Consider the following 14,388-nt stretch of genomic DNA (forward strand, 5'->3'; position numbering starts at 1 on the left):
AACCAATCTCCAGTAGCACCCATTCTATATACCAAATAGAAAAACAATCCTGAATTTAAAAAGAAAGAATGGGTGCTGTTCAAGAAAGAGTAGGAAAAATTACAAAGAAAAATTCTAAACCCAACTAGTCAATGCTAGCAGAAATTAGTCTCTAAATCCCATCGCTGTTCATGTGACAAACCTGTATATGTGTGTGCTTATATATCAATATTCAATTTAATAAAGTACAGGTAGCCCTCGACTTACAACCTCAATTGAGTCCAAAATTTCTGTTGCTAAGCGAGACATTTGTTAGGTGAATTTTGTCCCATTTTACAACCTTTCACTTGTTAAGGGAATTGTTGTCATTGTTAAGTTAGTAACACCGTTGTTAAGTGAAACTGGCTTCCCCATTCACTTTGTAGGTCATAAGGTCTCAAAAGGTGATCCCATGACCCCAGGACACTGCAACCATGAGCCAATTTTCATCACGTGACCGTGGGAATGCCCCGATGGTCGCAAGTGCGAAAGTCACTTTTTTTCCGGTGCCGTTGTAACTTCAAACGGTCACTAAATGAACTTACTGTTTTAAGTCGATGACAACCTGCCATTGGAGAAAGCGAGTTACAGGATGAAGATGAGAAAAACGACATGGGTAGCTCCAGTGGGAAAAAGAGGAAAAAGAAAAATGGAAGAAAAAAGAGCAATGAGATGAGAAAATTAATAGGATAGGAAAAGAGGGTGGAATTTCAAACCATTAAATTTAAGCAGAGAACAGCTCTTCCCAAACTCTTCCTAATTTTAGGCTAATTTTCAAAGGGTCCATATTTTTCAGCAGGATGTTTACAGCCTCCTGCGTCTTCGACTCATTTGCATTTTTAAACCATCTTCTTCTACCCTGTTTTTCCAAAAACACGACCTACCCTGAAAGTAAGTCCTAGCTTGATTTTTACACATGTGCCCAACATAAGCCCTACCTCCAAAATAAGCCCTAATTAAGATCCCGCCCACTCCAGAGTACACGGGTAAAAATTAAGCTAGGGTGGGGATAGGGGTATATGTGGAGCTGCCCTACTACTTACCTTTGGACAGTTGTAGCCAGGTCTTGCACACCTGCCTTGCCGGCCCATTTCTTCTGCAGCTGGCAAGGCTGTCAAGGCTTTCCAGAAGGCCTCTGTAGCTGATAACAAAGCTCTGGATCGATCCGGAGCTCTGTTATCGGTTGCAGAGGCCTTCAGGAAAGCCTTGCCAGCTGCAGAAGAAGTTCCTGAAGGCCTCTGACAGTGAAAAGGAGGCCGGGAGCGACGCATGCAAGTGTAGTTAGTCAGTGGATGACATCCCCCCAAAATAAGACCTGGTGCCTTTTTTGGTGGCAAAAAAAAAAAAAAAAAAAGACAGGGTCTTATTTTCAGGAAAACACAGTAGATTTGCACAGTTCAAAGTCGATAAATAGGGCGGGATATGGGGAGGAAATTACATAGCCAAACATACATGATTTAGTACAATATTACTTGGCAAGCATGATAGATGAGTCAGATTTTCTACAACACAAACATCCAAGAATGTTGTGAGCCATATCTAAGTTCCTTGGAAAAATCACCATTTGGATGCATTGTAACTCTGAAAGATTATTTTGGCTGGGATTAATGGAAGCTGTCACCCAATATATCCATCAGGAACTTTGCAAACCTTGGTCTGAAATGCTTTGATGTTTTCTGTTTACCTGGGTAAAAAAAAAAAAAAAAAGAACAGAAGGAAACTATATTTTCATTGACAATGGACATTTTTAATCTTCAATAATATGAATAATAATGGATCTTTTACTCTTGCTGCATTACTCTGAGGTTGGGCTGGTTCCCTCATGCCTACTGGTGGGCATGTAATTTAATTTAGTTTTAATTCCAGTGCTTTTGCTCCAATATACAGGTAGTCCTTGTTTCATAACCATTCATTTAGTTAGATTTTTTTTTCCTTTTAATGACCCCATAATCCCTCGCGGGGTGGAGTTGGGGCAGCCGAATGGAGCTGAGTGTTTACTGACTGGATGCCCTTCCTGTCACCAATGAGGATTTTTGTTCAGCAGATACATTCTCATTGTTCCCAGAGAGAGAAATATCTGCCTCTACCTAGGATCGAACTCACAGCCTCCTGATTGTGAGGCAAGAGCTCCACCTCTAGGCCACTGCACCACTTATTCGTTTAGTTAGAATGCCATTGAAAAAAAGTGACCCGATTGTTTTTCACACTTACGAAGGCTGAAAGGGTAGAGGCAAACACCCACAGAAGATAATATTGTAGGAGAAGATTGAACCATGGTGTCCTTGGCGCTCTCTGTGCTTGGCTATTTTCTGGCATACATTTTATTATACCCAGCTAGTAACATCATCAGAGCTACACCGATCAGTGCTTCACTGATTATGTTACCTAGTTGGGTAATGAAATGTCTGCAAGAAAACAACCAAGCTCAGAGAGCACCAAGGACCCCACTATATTGCAAATAACCTAACTCTGTTACATGTAAGGCTCTGTTGTGGCCCGTCGGCTGCCAGCAGAGCTAGCAGCAGATTCAAATGAGGAGGAGGTTGGAAGGCTCTGATAGAGCCAGGGCCTTCTGTCCTCCCCCAGGTGGAGAGGCAGCTGTCTTCAGGCCTGAGCTGAGTGAGGAGGAGGAACAGATGGGGCCCATCCCAAAAGCGCGAATGCATAGAGAGGAGAGGAGAGCAAAGGAAAACAATAAGCTGGCTCTCAGGGAAAAGCAACCCATCCCTTGCTGGAAAATAAATAGTAGGGGTTTGGGAGTGGCCAGTTGTCACAGACAACCATTCGTTTTTAGGATACAGCAAGCAATTCAGTTTTCTAGGTCAGAACCAGGTCTGTTGGGACTAATTAGGTTTGGTTTTTTGTTTATCCACTTGAATAAAAGATTGTTCTAACTTCCTACCCTGTTTGAAAAGGGGTTTGTTTTTACTCATGAGTAAGCAGCTTATCATTACTTGCTGGCTCAGAACAGGCTCTAAAACTGATAACCAGCACCTTGAATTGGACCCGAAAAGCAATGGGGACCCAATACTGGTCAAGCAGCAGTGGTGTGATGCAGGGCACCCCAAATTGTACATTCTGGAGCAGTTGAAAGCTTCTGGATTGTCTTCAATCCAGGGCAGCCCCATATTGAGTGCATAGATGCCTACCATGTGCTTATAATTAGTAGTTTTTCTAGCTAGCAAAGTGTTGCATTTGATTATTGGTTTTAATTATCATGGGGGCATGATGGCTCACTGTTTAAAGACGTTGTGCTTGTGATTTGGAAAATCAACAGCCCAGATTTGAGACCCCAGCACCACGTGACGAGGTGAGTTCCCATTCCTTGCTCCAGCTCCTGTCCACCGAACAGTTAGAAAGCATGCAAATGCGAGTAGATAAATAGGTACCACTTTGGTGGGAAGGTAACAGCATTCTTCGCACCTCGGAATACAAGGAAAACCTTTATCTTTACCTAGTTTTAATTATTAATAATCATGATTGATTAACCATGATTCAATCATTATTTACTGAATTCCTTTTTTTTTCTTTTCAGAAAAAAGTAGCTGACCATCCAAACCGTACTCCTTCCATCTGGTTAACGATGTATCGGGCGTTTGGGCGCCCCATTCTCCTCAGCAGCACCTTCCGCTATTTAGCAGACCTTCTGGGCTTTGCTGGACCGCTATGCATTTCTGGCATCATTGACAGTTTATCCAATGACACCAAGTCTACAAGCAACAATGTCACCAATGTACGTTAACCATTCCATCTGGTATAATGGGCTTTCTGTATGTGCCTCTTGGCATCCTTAACCAGTGTTTCTTCCTCTTATCTTGTCTCTACACACCTGTTTTTTCACCCTGGGAAAAATCTGGGGTTACAGATGCAGGAATTGAGTATATCTAATCTAGTGAAAAGAAGGACCAGGGGGGACTTGATAGTGTTCCAATATATGAACGGCTGCCACAAGAAGTGGTGTCAAACTCGATTACGTCACATGACATATCACGATGTTTTTGGCCTTTACGGAGCCAGGGTGGGTGTGGCTTGTGCATGACGCATCCGGCCCGTGGGCCGCCATTTTGACAGGCCTGTATCAAAAGCATCAAACACCAAAGCAATGGATAGAAACTAATCAAAATTTCCGCTACTGGTTCTCCAGAACTGGTCAGAACCGGCTGAATACCACTTCTGTGAGGGTTGCTGACCCTCTGATGTAGGTGATAGCCATAATTGTTCCTTTCGTGGTTGGAGAATGCTTTCAAAAGTTTCTGAAGTTGCTTCCTTCTCTTCACTCCAAAGATATCTACAGAGCCATTCCTCTCCTCAAGAGATTTCCTCAAGGACAATTATGTTCTGGCTGTTCTCCTGTTCCTGGCGCTTATCCTCCAGAGGACATTTCTCCAGGCTTCCTATTATGTTACCATAGAGACGGGCATCAACCTACGAGGAGCTTTACTGGTGAATAGTGACTTAATTTCATCCCCTTGTAGGCTTTGATAAGGGTTTTAATTCTTCACACCTTTACTTAATTCGCTTGTTCTTAAGAATGACAAGGTAAAGTAGGATGAAAGACAGATAAAATGTCTTTCATCCCTATTTTTACCAGGGATGTCTTTCATCCCTGTCTTTCATCCCTATTTTTACCAGGGATGTGCCATTTTCATGGGCTGAGACCCATTTTGGCCTTTGACCAGCATCCCAGATGCTGCAGTCACAAAATAGTGAAATGGAAAAGCTGGAATGAAAAATAATTGAACTTACTTCATTGATATTTCAGTATAATGAAAATGAAATGAAAATGAAATAAGGAGAAATTTTCTGACAGCAAGATGGCAACAGCTTTGCCTTCAGAAGTTGTGGGAGCTTCATCACTGGAGGCTTTCAAGCAGAGACTGGACTGCCATCTGTCAGAAATGGTGGAGGGTCTCCTGATTGGGCGAGTGGTGGTGGACTAGATGACCTACAAGGTCCCTTCCAACTCTGTTAATCTTGTGAATATAGTTCATATAGATTACAGTCAAATGTTTTATAATTTATACAGTTCACTAATGTAGGCCATTTTGACCTCTTGGATGAATGGTGAGATATGTATCTAATAATTTAATTAATTGTAAGACACATTGAGTAGGAGCACTCTAGTGTTGATGAAACACAATAAAAGTGGAGATAGAATTGGGTATTTATCTGATTCTATGATATGACATGTGACAGGAGTGGTGATAGAATTGGTTATTTATCATGTCGACCCATATATTCCACTTGGTTGTGTGAAGGTCCAACGTTGGGAAAATGGGACCATTTTATAAACCACTTTCATAAAATGATGCTCCCTAGACTGGTGAGTAGAAAAGTTGCACAATTTAGAAGGAATGGTCCCAACCTTCGGTTCTAAAACAGGGATCCCCAAACTTGGCAACTTTAAGACTTGTGGACTTCAACTCCCAGAATTCTCCAGCCAGCTGGCTGGAGAATTCTGGGAGTTGAAGTCCACAAGTCTTAAAGTTGCCAAGTTTGGAGATCTCTGTTCTAAATTTTTAAAGTGGAACTACAGCCCATATGATTGTTCCCTTACATTGTGAGGACCTTGTGCTGGTTGTAATTTCTGATGCTGAAATTCCTAATCCTGGTGTTTTCCTTGCTTCTTTTCCTAGGCAATGATCTATAACAAAATCCTAAGGCTTTCCACATCTAATTTGTCCATGGGAGAGATGACATTAGGACAGATCAACAACCTGGTTGCCATAGAAACAAACCAACTTATGTGGTTCTTGTTCCTGTGTCCCAACTTGTGGGCTATGCCCGTTCAGGTAGAGCATCGAAGTAAGGGCCAAATTTTTGGAAAAAGCAACAGATTTCATTTTGATTGAGTGTTTTGGAGAGAGAATATATGTCTAAAACGGATGGATTCCCATTCCTTAAAAAGAATCCCATCTTCACTGATATGATGAAGAACATCAAGGTTAATTTTTACCTCAGATAGTATGGAATAAGCCAGTGTTTTAAAATCTCGGCAACTTGAAGATGTCTGGACTTCAACTCCCAGAATTCCCCAGTCAACCAGTATCCTGGGAGTTGAAGTCCACATATCTTACACTTCCCAAGGTTGAGGAAACTCATGAATAAGCTACAAATAACATTAACTTTGCAATGTACAGGTAGTGCTTGGCTTACAACAACTCGTTTAGTGACCATTCAAAGTTACGACAGCACTGAAAAAAGTGACTTATGACCGTTTTTCACACTTATGACCATTGCAGCACCCCTATGGTCACATGATCAGAATTCAGATGCTTGACCACTGGCTCATATTTATGATGGTTGCAGTATACTATGTATGGGTCATGTAATCCCCTTTTGCGACGTTCTGACAAGCAAAATCAATGAGGAAGCCAGATTCACTTAATAACCAGGTTACTAACTTAACAAATGCAATGATTCATTTAGCAACTGTGGCAAAAAAGGTCATAAAATAGGACAACACTCACTTAACAAATGTTTCGCTTAGCAACATAAATTTTGGGCTCAATCATGGTCATGAGTTGAGGACTACCTGTACTATGGAGTTATGGTATTCAATTCCCATAATCCTCAATTAACAAACATTGTTCATGGTTGAAGCTTGTACTGTAACATTTACCAGAGTGATGTTACGGTCATTTGCAACTATAACATGTAGTCCTATAATGCAGTGATCCCCAACCTTTCTTATGCCGCGGCCCGGTATCCCCAACCTTTTTATGGCGCAGCCCGGTACCGGCGTTAGCTGGGCACCGCCATCTTTTTGATGAAAAAGTGCTTCCGGTGAGCTTTCTACCGGAAAAGCTCACCGGAAGCGCTTTTCATCAAAAAGATGGAGCGCCCATCAAACAGCAAACCAGCGCCCGGTAGGACTTGTTCCACGGACGGTACCGTCCACGGACTGGTGGTTGGGGACCCCTGCTATAATGTATTAGCTCGACACCCGTGCCTCACTACGAAACTATGTGGTCGGGCTTACTTTTTCGGGAGAAAAATAAAGGGAAAAACATTCTGCCTCTGCCTACCAGCATCCATCAGTATTCATCTGGCTAGCATCCTGTCAGTGTGTGAGAGAGTTGAGGGCTGTTTGGAAACTGAAACAGTATTTGCTGTGTGAACAAGGAGACAGCAAGGAGCCTGGGCGTGGCTTAGCTCAACTGTTCTGAACTAAAGGTGCTTGGTGCTGTGAAACTAAAACGGAAACGGAAACTCCTCTCCTCTGCTTATGTTTTGCATTTGGAACAGATTTCTTTTCACATGGGGAGTGGGAGTAGAACTCCTTAGCATCAGAGCCAGGGGTGGGATTCTACCAGGTCACACCTATTCGCTAGAACCGGTTGTTAACATTCTAAGCAGTTTGGAGAACCGGTTGTTAGAAGAAATTACTGGCCTAATCCTGTTAGGAAGGCAGGAAGGAAACATTCTGGTGTTGCTTACAAGAAACTGCCTCTCCGTTAACCCTTTTTACATTCTTGGCAGGACTAGACTTCCTGTCTCAGGAACGTTTCTGGAGTTTTTTCCCCCGTCTTTGCTGGTACTTTGAGTGACCATTCAAAGTTACAATGGCACTGAAAAAAGTGACTTATGACTATTTTTCACACTTACAACTGTTGCAACATCCCCACAGTCACGAGAGGCCAGGTGAGGAGATGCATGCCTCGATGTGAGTGATGTTGAGTTGGCCATGCCCACCCAGTCACATGACCACCAAGCCATGCCCTCCAACTGAGCCACACCCACAGAACCGGTTGTTAAAAAAAGTTGAATCCCACCCCTGATCAGAGCGCGTTGATAATAATATACGAAATGCTAATGCTCTGATGGTTATTTCAAAAAATCCTTTCTTAGTGAGCACCTAGAAGCCAAGAGGAACATACATGGCAAATTTCAAATTTGTAGGCTTTACGGTTCTGGAGATTTTGTTATGATGCATGAGTGGTATTTCGCTTTTATATATGTAGATTTGTGTGTATCAAGTCACAAGGGATTAATAACTGTTTCAATCCAAAATCCTGACTGATTCATAATAATGTTACCCTCTCGTTGGTAAAATACACAACTTGTTGAGATATCCTCAAAAGATGTTCTCCTTATTTAAACTGTGGTTTAAGACTGACAGGAATTCTAAAAGCTTTAATGGAATCAGAGAGACAAGCAGAGCAAATGCTGACATATGCTGATGACAGTGTTCCTCATCTGGTTTCAGGAACCCACAAATTTGGTATTCAATTTGATTCCTGCATTGACTGAAATAAATAAATTAGATTTGATCCTAATTAAGGCAGTCCTCAACTTAGGACTTTAATGAAGCCTGACCATTACGGTTGTAAGTTGTGACAGTGGGTTACCCATATAACTGACCCGATTTTAGGACCTTAGGGTTTCTAGCCTCAGCTCCTGCCTTCAAGGCATTAAAAATGATAAATAGCAATAGCACTTAGACTTATAGGCCACTTCACAGTGCTTTTACAAGTAAAGTAGTTTACAGAGTCAGCCTGTTGCCCCCCAACAATCTAGGTCCTCATTTTATCGATCTCAGATGGATGGAAGGCTGAGTCAACCTTGACCCAGGCCAGGATCGAACTCCTGGCAGGGGAATGTAGAGTTTGCCTGCATAATACTGCATTCTAACCACTGTACCACCACAGTGGTTAGAATAAACCTTCCCTTCAGAATTAGGTAGATTAACTATAGAACTAAAAAATAAAGGGGAAACATATTACGCTACACGGAATAGATTATACAGATGGTTGGAAAGCAAGAGGTGGAAGTCAGAAGATAAAATAGCTTTGATAAATAGGCCCAAAATGTGATACTATAGATGAACTAAAATGAGTATTGTGATCAAAATAACAGCAACAAAATTAGTAATGTATATAAATAATATATATATGTTATTTGTGTGTTTTTACATATCTAAAGTATTTGGGGTTCCACACCAGGAGAGCATTCCCATCTGAAAGATATAGATGCTGTAAACTGTTGGAAGTACCATAGTCCGTTCATGCCCACGTGTTTTATGTTGTAACCTTCATATGATTTGCCCAGCATTAATACCTAAATATTTGTGACCCGGAGCAACACTGTCAGAGTCCCTTTTCTTAGCTTCAACTTTTCCCCCAATGTCCTGGTTACCTTCTGGCTGGAGAAAAACTCTCCCAGGAACAGCCTTTGGCTGCAGAGAATCAAGTCCAAATCATGGCCAACAAAAACTGTAACTATAAGTCCAATCAAGGCAAGATGAGGTAATTAGTCTGGAAGGGCAAGAGAAGGAATTCTAGACATGAAGGAACAGCCGTAATTCAACACTGTTGGGAGGATGCCAGGAATGCAGATAACCAAAGTCAACACAAGATAAATACATGTTTGTTCCCAGCAGACACCACACTCAGCTTGCATCTCTTTTAAACTCTCATTCCCAGGTGTGGCTAATGAAGGGAATCAGGGCCCTTTTCTCCCCCGTAACCCACATAACTCACGTTGCTCCCTTCTCCATTCTTCCCTGCGTGCCCTAAGATGAAAAGGGAGTGGGCCTGGGTCTTCCTCTGAACTCTCTCTCCCTTGTTCTATCTCTTCCCTGCTCTGCCCAGCCTGACTTTGCCCTTCCCCAGCTTCCCCCACAGCCAATGGAGCCACACTCCCGCTCCCTGTCAGCTGTTTTGTTTTCCTCCTCGGATTCAGACTCTGACAGGGGCATGACAATTTGTTTTAAAACTGTAAACCACACCTAAAACATGGGTAGATCTTTCAAAGACTGTAAGAGTGGCTTTTCCTATTTCAGTAGTTCCAATATCTGGACCTGCTTCTACATTTCCTGTCAAAAAATCAGTGCAGTTATGTGCAGATGAATAGCGTTTTCTAAGTCGTTCTCCTTTCTCCTATTTTGTGTAGATTATTATGGGAGTGATCCTACTCTACCACTTACTGGGAAAGAGTGCGGTGGTGGGGGCTGCTGTGATCTTACTACTGGCTCCCATCCAGTATTTCATCGCAACCAAGTTGGCCGAGGCCCAAAAAAGTACTCTTGTAAGTTATTCTTATTTCATTCTATTTGTGTTTTAATATGTGCTGCCGAAAGCTGTTCTTCTTGAACTAGAGCACGTGTGAAATTTGTCTTAGTCTCAAAACCAAAATATTCTCCAATCAAATCCGATGCATATGGTACAGAATAACAGAGTTGGAAGGGACCCTGGAGGTCTCCTTATCCAAACCACTGCTCAAGCAGGACACTCTATACTTGTGATGGCGAACCTATGGCACGCATGTCACAGGTGGCATGCAGAGCCATTTGTGTGGGCACGCGAGCCCCAGCCAAACCACGGCATGTACACGCCTCCCAGCTGATTTTTGGCCCATTTGAGGCAGTTTTTTGCCTCCCAGAGGCTCAAGGGAAGCCTCTGCAGCCTTGGGAGGCTGAAAAATGGGCCTTCTGGAAATACTGGAAGTGCCCGTTTTCAGCCTCTGGAGGGCTTCGGGAGCTGTTTTCACCCCTCCTGGTGGTGGTGGGGGTGTTGTGTGCACATGCGCAAGGAGGGTGGGGTGCATTGCATTGTAGGTGATGGCACGTGTGTGCGTGCGCGCACTTTTGGCACACCGCAACAAAATGGTTCGCCATCACTGCTCTATACCATTTCAGACAAATAGTTCTCCAATCTCTTCTTAAAAACCTCCAAATCACATAAAGTATTAGTACCACTTTATAAAGCCTAATAGGAACATGGTGGCTCAGTGGCTAAGATGCTGAGCTTGCCGATCAGAAAGGTCGGCAGTTCGGTGGTTCAAATCCCTAGCGCCGCATAACAGAGTGAGCTCCTTTTCTCAGCTTCTGCCAATTTAGCAGTTTGAAAGCATGTAAAAAAATGCAAGTAGAAAAATAGGGACTTCTTTGATGGGAAAGTAACAGCATTCCATGCGCCTTCCGGGTTTAGTCATGCTGGCCACATGACCACGGAGACGTCTTCGGAAAGCACTGGCTCTTCGGATTTGTAACGGAGATGAGCAGCGCCCCCTAGAGCTGGAAACAACTAGTACGTATGTGTGAGGGGAACCTTTACCTTTATCTTAAAAAACCTTAATAAGGCCACACGTGGAATATTGCATCCAGTTTTGGTCGCCACATTACAAAAAAGACATTGAGGATTTGGAAAAAGTGCAAAGAAGAGCAACTAAGGCGATTAAAAGCCTGGAGACAAAAACAAAAACAAGATTTGTTGGCTTACACTTCCTGTCACTTCAAGTCAGTGTGATCATGGTAGCTGAGAATGATGGTAATTGTAGTTTGACACATGGGATACATCAGCCTGGGGAAGTCAGACCTCAATGACATAAGGACTAAGTTAGACTTCAATGACATAAGGGCTATTTTCTCAGAAAACTCTGTCATTAACCCCAGTATTTCCACCCTTCATTTTATGCATTTTTTTCTGCATCTCTTTCTTTTTTATGGAACAAGGATTATTCTACAGAGAGGCTGAAGAAGACCAACGAAATATTAAAGGGCATCAAACTATTAAAGTTATACGCCTGGGAGCACATCTTCTGTCAAAACGTGGAAGATACACGGATGAAAGAACTAACGAGTCTGAAAACATTTGCTCTGTATACGTCTCTTTCCAGTAAGAAGTTGTTGACATTTTATGGCTGATGGGTTGTTCTGCCTTATTTAATTTCTTTACTTGATACCAACTGTTATCCAAAAACTAACAAAGGGTGGCTTCTTTAGGGAGTGGGTTTCATAAATTTAGTGTTTTCTTTTAAAAAAAAGAAAACAAACAGAAAATATAAGAATGTAACTCAATCTACAGTATAATACTGAGTGCAACCAGAGAGCCAATCTGGTCTAATGGTTCAGGTACCAGGCTAGAAACCAAGAGACCATGAATTCTAGTCTCAGTATAGCCATGAAAACCAGCTGGGTGACTTTGGGCCAATCACCAGGAGACTATGGGTTCTAGTCCCGCCCCATGAAAGCCAGTTGGGGTGACTTTGGGCCAATCATCAGGAGACTGGGAGTTCTAGTCCCTCATTAGCCATGAAAGCCAATTGGGTGACTTTGGACCAGGGGTGGGATTCAATTTTTTTAACAACCGGTTCTGTGGGTGTAGCTTAGTTGGTGGGCATGGCTTGGTGGTCATGTTATTGGCTGGGCGTGGCCAACTCAATATCACTCACATCGAAGCACACATCTCCTCGCCTGGCCTCTCATAACTGTGGGGATGTTGCAACAGTTGTAAGTGTGAAAAATGGTCATAAGTCACTTTTTTCAGTGTCATTGTAACTTTGAATGGTCACTCCACACAAGCAAAGTACCAGTAAAGGAGGGGGGAAAAACTCCAGAGACATTCCTGAGACAGGAAGTCTAGTCCTGCCAAGAATGTAATAAGGGTTAACAGAGAGGCAGTTTCTGTAAGCAACACCAGAATGTTTCCTTCCTGCCTTCCTAACAGGATTAGGCCAGTAATTTCTTCTCACAACCACTTCTCCGAACTGCTTAGAATGTTAACAACCGGTTCTAGGGAATAGGTGCGAACTGGTAGAATCCCACCCCTGCTTTGGACCAATCATCAGGAGACTGGGAATTCTAGTTCCTCATTAGCCATGAAAGACAGGACTGGCTGAGTGACTTTGGGCCAGTCCAACTCACTTCACAGGATTGTTATGGGGAGAGGGGGAAGCTACTATGTTTCTCACATAATAAGGCCGGGCCTTATTTTTTTTTGAGCCCCGAAAAAAAGGCTAGGCCGTCTTTTTGGGGGTGACTTAATTCCCCCCTTGCATCCTCGCCAACAGCCGCTCCTAACGGGTGATCATGGCGAAGCGCAGAGAGCTCCCTACTCCCACCTTTGCTGCAGACACCTTTGGCACCCGCCGCTGTTGCTTTCCCTTCTGCCCATTCCGCTGCCACGTTTGGAGCTGGTGCTTCCGTGTTTGGAGTGCCGCCGCCATTTGGAGCTCCAAAGCGGAAGTGGCAGCTCAAACATGATGGTGGGCGATCTTTTTATTTTGGTCCGCCTGAAGTTCAGAAGCGAGCAAGAGAGGAGACTGCGATGCCTCCATCCGAGATGGCAACCTCACTAGTGGATCACAACGTGGCTGGAAGCCGAATCGGCAGGATACGATGGCAATCTTTTTGGAGCGAGAGGAAAGGGAGAGAAGAGTTGCGAGGTGTAATTTGCAGGAGGAAGTGGGTGTACCCCACGGCCCAAGGAAGAAGGCCGGTGGCAACGGAGAGCGTCCCATAGCTCTGGAAGCAGCCTAGAGACGCGCCCGGGAAGGCGCAGATGCTGCCTTGTAGTCCCCAAACCAACTGCGTGCACCGCCTTTAGTTATGTGCGCTCCGCTCTCTGGGCATCTCCATGTGATCATGACCCTGTCCTTTCCACCTGGTGCCCTTGCTGCTTTCTGGCACTTTAGCGACCGGCTTGCGTTTGGAACACGTTCGCGTTTGGAGTTGGTTTGGGGACTACAAGGCAGCATCTGCGCCTCTTCCGGGCGCGTCTCTAGGCTGCTTCCGGAGCTATGGGACGCTCTCCATTGCCTACCGGCCCTTCTTCCTTGGGCTCCCTGCCGTGGGGTACACCCACTTCCTCCTGCAAATTACACCTCGCAACTCTTCTCTCCCTTTCCTCTCGCTCCCAAAAGATTGCCATCGTATCCCGCCGATTCGGGCTTCCAGCCACGTTGTGATCCACTAGTGAGGTTGCCATCTCGGATGGAGGCATCGCAGTCTCCTCTCTTGCTCGCTCTGAACTTCGCGCGGACCAAAATAAAAAGATCGCCCGCCGTCATGTTTGGAGCTGCCACTTCCGCGTTTGGAGCTCCAAATGGCGGTGGCACTCCAAACACGGAAGCGCCAGCTCCAAACGTGGCAGCGGAATGGGCAGAAGGGAAAGCAACAGCGGCGGGTGCCAAAGGTGTCTGCAGCAAAGGTGTTTGGTGGGAGTAGGGAGCTCTCCGCGCTTCGCCATGATCGCCCGTTAGGAGCGGCTTGTGGCGAGGAATTCCTGCCCACCGGGCGCTCCTAACGGCAAATCTCCCGCCCTTCCCCCTTATTTTGCATATTTTAAGATAGGCCTAAATTTGGGAGGAGGGGCTTAATTTGATTTTATGCCCCAAAAACATGCTGGGCCTTCCTATTGGTGGAGGCCGTATTGTTGGAGAAACACGGTATTTTGGCTGAGGAATTCTGGGAATTGAAGCCCATATGTCAAAAAGTTTCCCAGTTTGGAGATCCTCTTAATTTGATGCTTCACTCTTAGCTAATGCAGTCCTGGGCTGCATCAACAGAAGGATAACATCAAGATCATACCATTTCATACTAAGTAGTGAGGCCACACTTGGAATAATTGGATTTTATGAGTTTTATTG

The 14,388-nt window shown here is 44.0% G+C and overlaps 1 protein-coding gene across 5 annotated transcripts in view; it reads left to right on the forward strand.

Annotated features, from left to right (window-relative positions):
* ABCC9 (ATP binding cassette subfamily C member 9) overlaps nt 1-14,388 on the forward strand; it is a 128,322-nt gene that overhangs the window by 15,450 nt on the left and 98,484 nt on the right. For all 5 annotated transcript variants that reach the window (XM_087968812.1, XM_087968813.1, XM_087968814.1 and 2 more), the window contains exons 7-11: nt 3,554-3,751; nt 4,303-4,461; nt 5,655-5,810; nt 9,913-10,047; nt 11,474-11,636. In XM_087968812.1, the coding sequence (XP_087824938.1) occupies nt 3,554-3,751; nt 4,303-4,461; nt 5,655-5,810; nt 9,913-10,047; nt 11,474-11,636 (811 nt within the window). The remainder of the gene's footprint in view (nt 1-3,553; nt 3,752-4,302; nt 4,462-5,654; nt 5,811-9,912; nt 10,048-11,473; nt 11,637-14,388) is intronic.

The sequence above is a fragment of the Notechis scutatus genome, chromosome 6 (assembly GCF_049901735.1).
Source record: "Notechis scutatus isolate UNSWTSFEM ecotype Mainland chromosome 6, rNotScu1.2, whole genome shotgun sequence".
NCBI lineage: Eukaryota > Metazoa > Chordata > Lepidosauria > Squamata > Elapidae > Notechis > Notechis scutatus.